Source organism: Hemibagrus wyckioides, linkage group LG29 (assembly GCF_019097595.1).
Source record: "Hemibagrus wyckioides isolate EC202008001 linkage group LG29, SWU_Hwy_1.0, whole genome shotgun sequence".
Taxonomy (NCBI): domain Eukaryota; kingdom Metazoa; phylum Chordata; class Actinopteri; order Siluriformes; family Bagridae; genus Hemibagrus; species Hemibagrus wyckioides.
The window spans coordinates 13818870-13832109 of record NC_080738.1 but is presented as its reverse complement, the minus strand read 5'-3'; the positions used below and the strand labels follow the sequence as shown (position 1 = coordinate 13832109).

The 13240-nt window shown below is 39.3% G+C and overlaps 1 protein-coding gene across 18 annotated transcripts in view; it reads right to left on the bottom strand.

Annotated features, from left to right (window-relative positions):
- nrxn2b (neurexin 2b) overlaps nt 1–13240 on the bottom strand; it is a 599225-nt gene that overhangs the window by 77084 nt on the left and 508901 nt on the right. For all 18 annotated transcript variants that reach the window (XM_058384467.1, XM_058384477.1, XM_058384475.1 and 15 more), the window contains one exon: nt 9437–9618. In XM_058384467.1, coding sequence (XP_058240450.1) covers nt 9437–9618 — 182 coding nt within the window. The remainder of the gene's footprint in view (nt 1–9436; nt 9619–13240) is intronic.

The window sequence follows — 13240 nt, the reverse complement described above, 5'->3', positions numbered from 1 at the left end:
TAAAATCCAAGACAAACAGGGTCCCAAGTGGTTCAACAGTTGGCACTATTGTCAGGAAACTGCAAATTCAAAATTGGCTATGCTCTCTGTATGTGAGATATGGCTTTTGTCTTTCCCCTGACAATCACAGGCACTTGCAAGTTGTGGGTGCCTGTGAGTCACGTATGAGACGTATGAGAAGAGCTCAGTTAGGGCTTCTTCCTCTAAATGTGTTCAGCTACTCTGTGATACACTCATGAGTGTATTTCACATGTTCCTTCTCAATATCTAAACAGAGCCCAAATTTAGGGAGCATGTCACTCTGTGCATGTCATTCTCATGGCTTGACTTTCACTGATCGACTGAATGAAATTACAATCTGGGCTAGAAAGAAAACACCCCCAGACTCACGACTTCGTGCCACATTTTGTATGCTTTTGGTTATGACCAGGGGTGGTGCTGGGGGTGTTGTCGGAGAGGGGATGTCTTAGCCTAGTGGTCAGAAGGTTGTGAGTTCCAATCCACCAAACTGCCAATGTTGGACCTCTGAACAAAGCCCTTAGCCTTGAATTGTATAAAATGAGATAAACTGTCTGCTAAACTCCAGAAATGTAAATGTCTTCTACTGAAATAATCATTTTTTTAAACAGGCATTTGATGCTTTTTAAGAAAGACTGGGTTTGAGGTATCTAGCTTCCTGCTAGCCCCTTCATACTAGGTGCCCTGTGCTTGTCAAAGATATCTAATGTGAAAATTTTGGAAACAGCTTTTGTTTGTCCATTTACTGCATATCTGCTAGCACTGTTATGGGATTGTTTATGAGAAGCACAAATCTCGCAGTAGTGTACCTTTCTATAATATTGCCTTAATTACCAGAAAAGCATCCCTATCATAAAAAAGCAATAAGAAATAGGAATACTTCAATCAGCTTAATGCAAATGTAAGTAGCTAAAGAAAGAAAAGTGTCTTATTATAAAAAGTGCCTATTTTATTCCACTGACTTTATAGCTTTTTCCACTATCTTTATGTTTTATTCTAGGTCTAAACTGTGTGCCAAAAGTGTCACCATTTTTCTCTATTGCACCTAAATGCCTTCAGATGAAACATCAATATATCAATTTGAGGGCTAACCAGTCCAGTGTAGAAAGGATATTATTTTCTTCCTGCCCCTTTCATTGAACTTAAGTGCACTTGATCCTGAATAGGAAAGTTTTTATTTGTTTGTTTTCTAACAGTAAAAGGATGAATGTAAGCTCACAACTTTTGACCAATAACAATGACAATGACTTTAAAATTACAGATGTGCTCAGAGTCGGTTTATGTGAACAGGATTTTAGAAAGTAAGGGAGGGAGATTATGCAGATGGGGTAGTGTGTAGGAAGGGGTTTAGAGCTTTATGTGCTTTAACTAAAGGAAAGTAGTGAAGTAGTGTGACAGTTAAAGAGAGAGAGAGAGAGAGAGAGTATATGTGTGTGTTGGGGCAAGAATTGATGGGAGGATGCATCCCTGAGGCCCCTGTACTGCATAAATAGATTGTTGGTGTACAGAGGGCTTCTCTCTGGACAACCAGAGTGAAGTTTAACATCTTGACCTCTTCTCTGCAGGGGTTCTTTTCTCCTTTTGAAGTATGCCTCTGCTTTTCTATTTTCGTTTCTTTATGTCTGTTTATTTTGTCATTGTCTCAATTCTTCCCAGCAATGTCAAGTCATTTACTAACCAATATAGACAAGACGACATGATAGACAGCAGAAAGGTCCCGTGATTGCCCCTATCACATGACAGCCACCACCCAGGGAGTGTTAAGGCTAGCACACACTTACACACTCCTCCAGTGTCCGTGTCTTCATTTCAAACTGCTTGCTCATGCTACATCACAGGGCAGCTGAAAACACTCGAAGAAAAGCTGCCATCTTTTCCATACATCCACCATAAGTATCGGAACAGCCAATCCACTATTAGACATTTGGGTTAGAAGTAAAAGATTATGGACCTGCGTGATCAGACTGTCCATTTTGTTTCCTGATCTAGATTTGTTAACTACAACTTAAAACAACTTTGACCACCCACTATTTGGTTTTAAAGGCATTGAAAAAGGGGAAAAAATAAATTAAAGGAAAATAAATAAAATAATAAGCAGCCCCTGATTTTGATGATAGTACCTATGATAGTAAACAGTGTTTTATCATTATTAATTTGAGATGCCTTTGTACACTTTTCTCACTGTTTCCACTTTTGCGTTATCTCTTTCTGTGTGTGACTGCAGAATGAGGTATTTGTGTAATAGCAATCAGCAGGATCTGTCACTTGTCACACGCTTATCTCCTCCTACACGAATGCTGCCAAACTCCCTCTAATCTACAAGTGCACATACTCTGAATTTGGCATCACAGACCTGCAGTGGCTGAAGGATGTTTGTCTCATTGAGTGACCTGATAACCTGTGAAAGATTCCAAGTGTATTGTGGCCTTGCAGGGACTCGCTCTCTGAGGGCTGCTGAGGCTTTTCGTGTGATACATCTCACAGTGAAAACCAATCAGAGTAGAGTGCAGGGAACCACACTGCTCTTCACTGATATATAACCTCAATCGTTCATATCAGTGAAAGAAGGCAGAAAGAGACCCTGACTGATAAAGACTGAGAGATTTACCCAAGTAGAGAGTAAGGTAGAGAAATAGACAAGACATACAGAGGAAAAGATGCAATTTATGAAAAAGGAAGAGGCAAAAAAAAAAAGGAAGTTGAAAAGAGGAATGAATCAGATTTTACACTCTGTGATTTGAGATTATTACTTGTCACACTTTATGAGATGATCCTGAGAAAAAAAGCTCCTGCCTGTATTCTATAACAGTTTATTTCAGATTATACAATGAAGATCAACAAGAATGACTATGTTAATGCTTCATAAACAGAAAGATCTCGAGATAACAAGGATGTCTTGCTGTCCATTAGCATGTTTATTGTACGTTTCGGTATTGTACTGCTATATTTGTAGATGTCCTGTGAGACAGGTCATACTATGCCACCTTCCTATTGGTGGCTTTTCCAGTCGACAACCATACAGTTTGGAAACAAGAGTGAGCTCTCATTGTTTCTGCTAATTACTAGGATGGATCATGGTTCCTGGTGGATTTGGAGCCTATCCCTGGAACATTGGGCATAAAGTGGAAACCCCAGTCCATCACCCCAGTTATTTTCTGAAGAATCAACCATTATCTGTTGACCAGTCCACAGGACATTCCTTCCAAAATGAGGACAACCCATTTATTTTTTAAAACAATGAGCCAAGTTCAGTGTAACCATAATCCCACAAGTCAGACATTCCCATAGAGTGGCCGTTTGACTGCATGACTTCCCGTAGGCTGTCTGTATATTCTGTTTACTCACTTTTGTTCTCTAATGTTATGTGCTGTCAATCAATTTGACAACACAGCAACCCTGTTTAACTGGCACTCTGTGGGGGGCAACAGCGAAGGGCTTGAACATGCCAATAGAAATCTTACAAGCACGACATTCATCCTGTCATTCAAAAGAACTGAGAAAATAATATTAGTTAGTTAGTTATCATTTAAATGTATATATTGTCGTAGCAGAAACCAGAGACACTTTGGATAATCAAGTTAAAAAAAAACCTATATAAAAAAAAGGACAACCTAGTGGGTAAGGACCGGGTTGAAAAATGCTGCTTTAAAGCATTGTGTGCCAAAGAGCGGAGCATGTCTGCCAATCATACTGTTATGTGCTGTCAATCAATTTAATGCCACAGCAACCCCACTAAACTGCTGTTCCTGAGGGTGCAGTCCCACAGCTGAGCCTGACCATGTGATCAATGATCCAATGGGAGCATTTCAACTACAGTGTTCAGCCAATCATTCACAGGAACTGACAAACTGACGTTAGATGTTGCAACAGCCCAGAAATAAACAACGACCGTAAGAGAAATAAGCGTATCTTGTTATATATTAATAATAATATTCTTAATGTGTTTCACGCTAAAAGAATCTAAATGGAACAGAGTGAATAATGATGCTGAAAGCATGACGGTGTGTGCACAAGACTGAGGATGTTTCTAGAGCATATCTAGACAAATGTGTGTAAACACACACCTTGTTGTAATAAATAACCATGTGTCCAGGAGCAAGTGGCCAGGCTGGGCCAGGAACTGGGGGCTGAACCCATCCATCTCTCAATGACAGTGTTCTGCTCCAACGAAGCTGGGCTATTTATGCAGAACGGTGCCACTAAATTACAGAGGAGGAGAGATGATCCACGAACACCAAGTCACACCACAAACTGCTGCACGCAGAAGGAAAAGTGGAAAAAAGACAAATGGTTCATTCACCTTTTCAGCAGTGTTAGGTTTTTTTTTTTTTAACATTTTCCTTCATAACAGGGAAATTTATGTCTATCCGGAGGAGTATAAGACTCAGTGAGAAAGTATGCTTTGTAGACACTCATTGTAGCTCTGACAGGCCTGGCAGATTGCCGCTTAGCTCAGCCAACTGGGCCTTCAAGCCCAATGAAGACATTTTAGTACCACTCAGACAAGCAGAGTTTTACCGAGGCTCTTCCGAATCTGCTGCTAAATGACCAGACGATATTTCTTGGCCGTAAACTTCGATGTCATCTCAGCGGTTTGGTCTTCCTTGAATGGCTTAACAAAGTTAGAGCAGCACTGTTTTGGCTACCTTACTCTAGATTTCATACATTGAAATTTCTACAATCTTTTGTACTTTGCTTTATGAAAAATGGAAAGGAATTTTGTTTCTCTGTTTTTGGAAACTTGGACCCACATTCTTGATGTTTTGTAGGACATCAAAACACCCTGAGAGTGGATAAACACGAGAAGAATCCAGTTGGACTTCAACAGCAGGGTGCTGAAGGCCGAGGGCAGCTTTTAAGCACACTTAATGAAATAATCTTGATTTGAACATGGTGGTATTAGCACTTTATGTAGTCATGGAAATCATGTTATGTAAGGTTTGAGTAGTAGCACAAGATGCTGGCATGTATTTTGGGGACTATAGGACCATAACATGAATCCATATCCATAACCTATGGGCAATTTAGACATTATGAGACATTTAATTGAAGAAAGCTTTTTTTTTTTTTTTTGGATCGTACTACAATTAAGTTCAATGTTCTGGTTTGTCTATTTTTTTATTTTTATAATAAAATTCTCCCCAGTTTCACATTTAATTCTGACTAGTTGCTTACTTTCATTTGCCAGCATGCACTGTTTCACATTTCCCCAGATACAGGAATAATCTATTATCAATAAGCCATATACTTATATTTAAAAGGTCTACAACACAGATTTTTTCCAAAAACTGCTATATTTCTATAACAATAAAACTATATACCCTTCAGAAAGGGTTTTAGCAAATAACTATCCAAAGAATCCTTCAGTAAAGGTGAAAAGTTTTTACTCGAGTCAAGTCAAGATGGTTTTTTAACCATATATAGCTGGTGCAGTACACAATGAAATTAAACAAGGTTCCTCTAGGATGGTGGCGCTGAATAAAACGCAGAGCTACATAAAAAACAAAGTACGACATAAAGGACAGTTAGGAGAATATTGTAGAAGCATAAAAAGTAATGTTCAATGTACTGAGTAATTAAGACTGCTAGGATTACTGAGCTCAAGGTTTGGTGGTAATAAGATTAAGGTTACTCAGTGTTACATAGGTTACGTTTGTGGTTACTAAGAATAGGGTTAGTTAATGTTACCAGGAGCATGCCCAAATAATATTTTACCGAAATGCTGCCATGAAAGCTTTCCAAACCATTGCTAGCTCTGAAAAGATAAGCGACTATGCCACCTTATTGTACAATGTGAATATCCAGTGAGACTGTGGCCTGAAGTCTGTGGCCGGCAAACTGTACAAAATGTACGGTATTAGATAGAGCTGCTGCGATTAAGGGGTTGAAATGATCAGCGTTCAGATGGTTAAGCTAATGTTCAAGAGGTTTAATAAAAAGTTCAGGGTTGAGATGGTTAAGCTAGCGTTTAGCCATTCCTGTATTTAGCTACATTTATGCATGTCAAATGAAATACCCACAAACATAGTAATTTAATAGAGAGAGAGAGTGTGTGTGTGTGTGGTAGGAAAAAGAGTCCTGAGGCATGAGAGGGCCTCCTTTGATGCAGGAGAGAAAAATTAATTACTCTGGCCCTCTATTCCAGATAGAGAAAACATTAATCAATAAGCCTGTTGTGGCCACCTGCTGGCCCGTACACACCAGTGCCTCTGATCAAAGGGTATTTATCAGAGCAAGAAAATACACATTACGTCTCTCTCTTGCTTTCTCTCTCTCTCTCTTTCACACGCACACACACACACACACACACACAAAATCCCCACATATCGCTTACTTATCCATTTATATCCTGAAGCGCACACACACACACACACACTACTACAGAGAATAAATCAGTTTCCTCGTGGCAGCTTTATCAGTGGTGCTATCAGGCTTTATCTAAGCACCTTATCTCAGAGAGTGTGTTGATCCAAAGGTCTCATCTCACCCTCCCTTCTACTGCATGTCTAATCACATTTCTATATGCATAATTAATCTGGCATTGTACAAATGCGAGCTGGAAATACAGCTCCAAGCCTGCATCAAGATGAATAAAAGTGAAGGAGGGATATGCTTAAGAAAAGACAGTGTGGAAAGCAGAAAACAAGGAACCAGTGCTGGTTGAGATGGCACAAGAAGCAGAAGCTAATCCAAAGAAGAGCCCAGCAGTGGTACTTCTTAGATTTAGAACTGTATGTGCACTATATCATCTGATAATCTTAAATCCTGAGCTTTCAACAAATCTGAAGGGTCTGTAATTAAAGCAGCTTAGATGGTCTTAATGCTCGGTACTGTTCAGTCGGTTATGGCAGAGAGCATTGCAAAGTGCAGCTGAATGAGGGGTAGAAATGGAAAGAGAAAGATGAATGGGGTGAGAAAAACTGTGTGATACACTAAGCTGTCAGTGAGGGGAGAGAGGATTGACAGAGGTGGGATGTGTGCTTAATAAAACGGAATATTATGCTGGGGCTGGTGGTGGAGAGAATGGCTGCTGTGTGCTTTCCATGACACACCATTATCATCATCTGTCTTGTGCTGTGTTAACATTATGATGGCAGATAGAAGATGGCAAACTGGAGGTTTAATGACTTAGCAGTGATGAAAAAAAAAGTCAACACAGCATACTGCAATACCCAGTGGAACTTTCCACTAAGATTTCAACTTCTGTAGCAGTGGAATGAAGCAGATATTGATTTTTTGGGGGGGGGTTTAGGGGGCATAGATGGTGAGCAGCTTCTGTTTTCTCACACAGGTGATCTAAAATAAACTAAAAACTGGATCTGGAGCCAATCCCAGGAAAGCTGTGTGTAAGGGGGAAATACAGTATGTCCTGAATTGGATGTAGTTGCAGGGCACAATGAAAACATGTACACACCTAAAGCCAATTTACCAAGCAGCATGTTATTGGGAGATGTGAGGAAAATCGAGAAGCTTGAGCAAAGCATATGAAACTACATATAGATGATAACCCAAGCTCAGAATTTTAATCAGTGCCCTTGGAACTTTGAGAAGTTGCACCACCCTAGAATGTTATATGTCTACATACTTGAAATCTCCAAGTAGAACCTCTAAGAAACCCAAAGTATTAAGAAAACTGAAAAAGAACCCATTTATGTGCTATACATGATATATATTTAGCCATCGTCCATTTTTGGCAGAAAATGGCGCTACATCCATGGCAACATTTATATACCTTTATCTAACATTTATATACCTTTACCTATATTCTGATTTATGCTGATCTTCTCACCTTTCTCCATTTCTTTCCCCAATGTTTGTACTCTTAGCCAGACCTCAATCTCTTTAGACTGTAAGTTGCTGTGAGCAATGGTAGCATGTTTGACCCTGATACTGACCCAGAGATAGAGCTTTCCTAATATCCTCCCAGATGCCTCAGAGCACTTAGAAAGAAACAGATGCTTTTATTGAAGGGTCTAAAGTGCAAGCTAGCTCTTTGGCTGCTTAGAACATTTACAATGATTTTGCACATGCTATGGTTAAATCAGAGTTAATCATTGAAAAAAGGTCTTCTACTGAAATAAATTCCCACTCTGGGAGAAGGACAGAAGGTCAGCTGGCATCTGCAGGTGCCATCAATATATATTTAAAGACCCACAAGTGTTTTAATGACCTATTGCAATCACTGCCAGATAAAAGCAGACTCCTAGCATGCAAAAGCAGATGGTGTTTGACTGAGAGTGTAGGAGGCTTCCACTACAGCCAGCAGGAAAATCAATATTCTGTTACTTTCCACCATTGCTCACTTCATATTCGGACCTATGGCTCTGTCTTCTCTTCAGTCTCAATGGAATATTCCAAATTGCTCAACAGCATATTCAAATCATAATGAGGAAGGTCATGAACGCTAACTCATTATTTCCTTTCATGGCTCTTTTTCCATTCTCACATGGATTCTGACCCTAGAACCGTAGAACCGCTTTAGCATATAAAATATTGTCACTCAACCTTTTCTCTATTCCCTATTCTTCCTGACATACTTACACTTCTAAACCTAACTCAGTTGTTAAGAAAGGATGTACAATAGGAGATCTTCCCATTACCAGCCTTTGATAATTCACCATCTCACTAACCATCTTTCTAACCATTCATTCATTTGCATATGGTGCTCCAGAAAGATATTTCCACTTTTGACACACTTATTCACCAAGAAAAAACTGATTTCCTCATATCATTTGGTTTATCCTAAGCTATCTACATTGTAAGGCTACTGTTGAAGGTTGAAGTGGCTACCAGTGCACACAGAACGATTTGATTTCACTTACTTTCAGTTCTTGGTTATGATAAATATACTTCTTGACACAATGAAACGATGGACTCAGTCCAGTGAACTTATTTTGTGTTGCATAGCTAATATAAAAACAGTGGTAGAGGCTGGTCTTGAACAATGCCCATTGGTTTTACACTGAGATCTGTTTTATATGAACCCCAGTTGAAATGGCATAAGGACAGCCAAGATAGCAAGCCAGCAAAGCCAAACGTAAATACTCGTAACTGTCTACTTTTGGGTTGATAAGTCTGTGACATTTTGGAGTATTTTTGTACATGTGGCTAATTTGGCCAGACTTGTTCAGCTAAACTTGCTCAGCTTAACAGCTGTCCCTCAAGTACTGATTTTGGCAATATCTTGGAGGCACAGGATGGAGGCATTCTGAGAGTTCTGGAAGCTGTGCTAAAAGCAAATAGTGACAGTAGTCAGCAGATGGCCAAGAAAACCTGTTAGGACTTTGGGATTTTGCCCCAAAGCTTGCTTTGTCTCAACAGAATTCCAGCTACTTGTACAGGTTATACCCCATCATCTTATCATACTCCCAACCACCCATAGAGCTGACCCCATCCCCATGCCATTTTAAGGACTTACTATGTGAAGTTCTAAGTAGTCTCCTAGTCCTTTGGCGCTCTCCACCCGTAGCAGCACAGCCTCTTTAAGTTGTGTGCTAAAGCCTACAGCCAGTCGGTCTGCCCTTGTACTAGGCCTGTCATTGGGAGGCCATGTGTAGGTGATGAGGGCTCCTCCACGGCCAAAGATGTAGGTAGTCCCAGCTGCGGACAGAAAAAGAGAGGTAAGGAGGTGAGGAGAGAGTGAATGAAAAAGGAGGCAGAGATTAAAAAAAGCAGAAAAGAAGGAAACATTAACAGTTAATATTATGGTAATATCCTAAGCCATGTTATCCTTTGGTTACTTCTAAATCATGACACCAAAAGAAATGACATAAGCCACAGGGCTTGCTTCAAGGCTCTCTTTTCTTTAGACTTAAGGACAGATTTGGACGCTGAAGTGTGTGTAGTTGTAACACACAGTCTGCTTGTATCTGCTCTCAAAGGCAAAGTGCATTGACACAGATGTTAATACGGGACGCTGACTCAGTATAGCACTGATTTCACCATCTGGACGCAATACTGTCGCAGTATGTGACTAACAAGCTCTACTGCTGACTGCTTTCGGCAAGAAGTTTGGGCAAAACAAGAGTCTGTGGAAACAGACCACTTTTCTGAGCTTGATAGAGGGCTACATACTTTTCACTCTAGTATGGCAAATAGTAAGAAATAAAAATGATATACAATGAAGGGGCCTGCTGATGTATGAAAAAATCTATGTTGTTGTGTAGAGGGAGGCTGATGTCATTATTTTTTAATAACAGCACCTCCTAAATTGATTTATTCTTCGTATTCCACAGGAATTTGCCAGGTATAGGAATTTTTTCCACGAGTTAGTTCAGGTTATCACTTGCATTAGAGCAGCTGTAAACAGTCATTTGTGCAATCTGGAAATTAATCGTAACAAGAAACCAGAAAAAGCAAGAAGCTGGGTCCATCAAGATAAACACAAATACAAATAGCTGATACCTGAGACACCTTCTATAAATGAAATAATCATACGGTTGTCAGCAATTGTAGTCTAAACAAATACTTGATAATTTTGCAATTTTAGTTAGTCTAGGTTTTAAAGTCTAAAGCAGATAAAAGTTAAAGGTTTGGACAATAAATATGATTCGGAAATGTAAATATAATCACATTGGCTTTGAGGGATAATTCCGGAGCATGTCCCCTTAGAACTGAGCGCAAGACAGAAATATACCTTATATAGGGTGCACATATTCACATACTCTTCACATATAATTTAGACTATATGATAAAACTACCGTTTTTTAAAATCTATTATTCATCCAGCTATTTCAGCTGCACTCGGTTGATCACATTGTCACATAAAGCCTCTCACGGTTCACATGCTAATGAACAATTTCATAATGACTTAGCACCAAGACTCTGTTTTTATTCATCCATCTCATGCAGCCTGTCTTCACTTGTCTGCTTCTCTCTGGGGTCTAAATTGTTTTCCAACTTGCTTTGCTGCCACTCCTGTGTGTTTTCTCTGCTAATTATCACAGTAGCGCCAGCAAGAAAACAGGAACTGGAGGGAACAGACAGAAATGATGTTTTGTAAACGGAGAACTGTTTGGCAGACCCAAAAGGTAGGCAATGATTTCAGGAGTTGTAATATGGCTGACTTTAAAGGGAATCCGAAATGGATACCGGGATCACAGTAGTTTTATTTCTCCTCCCGTTCTCTGTGCTAACCTTCCAAAGTAATTTTCACTTCTGCATAAATAAGACGCATGACTAAAATGAGAAAACATGAGCCAAGGGCTTTTGGAGTACCAAGATGAACTGATGCACATCTTATACATAACAAATATAAATACTGACTAGAGCGTTTGTTTGCACATAATATACAAATATGATTACAGGACGAATGGGTAACGTTTAATTAAATAACATAAAGACAAATCTATTTATCTAAATATTAACTTCCATATTCAATATTTAGTTCACATGCAAGTCAAGGACATCTGTCAATGCAGGTTTTTGTTTCTGTAAAGACTAGTTGCACTGTTCATGCTAAATACTTACACCAAGGTTAACATTATATATATATATATATATATATATATATATATATATATATATATATATATATATATATATATATATATATATATATATAATTAATAGAGAAATCATAGTGCTTCAAATCTCTGAATGTTTTGCATGTGCAAAAAGCAAAGAAAAATAAAGCTCTGACAAGTGTGAGTGTGTGTGTGTGTGTTAGAGGGTTAGATCAACACCTATCTTCTAAAGCTGTTACTGAGTGCTTGAATTTCACAGGTTAGCACACATGTTATTCTCAGAGCTTTAATCATTTTAACACCACAGATTCTTCTCCTAAGAAGAGAGAGATAAATAAACTTCATGGTTTTGGCCTAATTATGTTTGACTTTTAGCGACAGATCAACTATGTTATGCTAGCTAAGCTGTCTTGGCTACTGTTAGTTAACACATCCTGTTAATTAACGTACATTTTGGCAGGTTTTGCTACAGAGAGTGTGGTAATGCAAACTCATGCTCAGATAGTTTAAAAGCTTTGAGCCAGCTGTCTTGCGAGGTTAGCTAAGGTTATCAGACAAATCTATTTAGTTATTAAGGGGTATTTTCTTGTTTGTTTATGGTTTGGTTTATGTTTTGCTACTTAAGGATAAATGTAAATCACCCTTGTGTTGGCCTCTAACTAATGTGAGCTAGTTTACAGGACGTAAGCTAGCTGTCTAAGTTAGCTAATGTTATGGTATACTTTTCTGACAAATTGTCAGCTAGCCTTAGAGCAAAACTAGCTAGCATATCATCAGCAAAAGGCACTTGTAGTAGTTTCATGGGTAAATAATTATTGCCTACAGCTATCTAACTAAAAGGAAGAATCTCCTTTAAAGCCAAACTGATATTCTTCACCACAACCTTCAGTCAGTCACAACATCACTGTCTGTACTTTGCTTCTGTACTTTTGCACTGGACCTACTGGGTTAATTTATGCTAACAGCTACCTCATGGCCAAGAGGACTTTGGAGAGCTGAAAACAGTAATTAAAGAGATAGCCTGGACTGAAGCGACGTGTGTGTGTGTGTGTGTGTGTGTTTCTGTCTGCCTTGGAAACATAGCAGTGAGTGAAACAGTTCTCTTGGTCCTTAGCTGCTCCTAATTAGTGTTAGTGAAGGCCGATGCTGTGGTGGACTGCCGCTAAATAAAGAACATCTCTCTCTCTCTCTCTCTCTCTCTCTCTCTCTCTCTCTCACACACACACTCACACACACACACAGCAGATTCTGCACCTGAGAATAGAGAGCTAGAACATCCAGACCCAATTAAAGCTCTTTCTATCCACACATACACCACACGGTACCACCTAGAAAACGTAAACATCCCATTGTACCTCACACACACACTTGTATCCACCCGCTTCCCCAATACGCACACACACACACGCACACACATGCACTTCCCTTCTGCCTCCTCAAATGTGTTTCTGCCTTGCACTGATAGGCAATGTCACACCACGATAGTGTCTGATTAGCTACTTTCCCTCCTCTTCTCTCTTGCTTTCTGTAAATATATCTGTGATGACACAGCTAGACACACCAAGAGAACGTGTCGGAGATGTGATGGAATGGCAGAAACCACTTCACTTAAGGATTTAGGGTGCGATATTACAATTATCAGGAGCAGCCCTGAATCAGAATTTAGCTTTCTACTCATCATCACGGCTCAGTGAATAAATGGCTTACGGATTAAAGTATAAAATATTTAATTTAACTCATAATAACAGATTTGGATT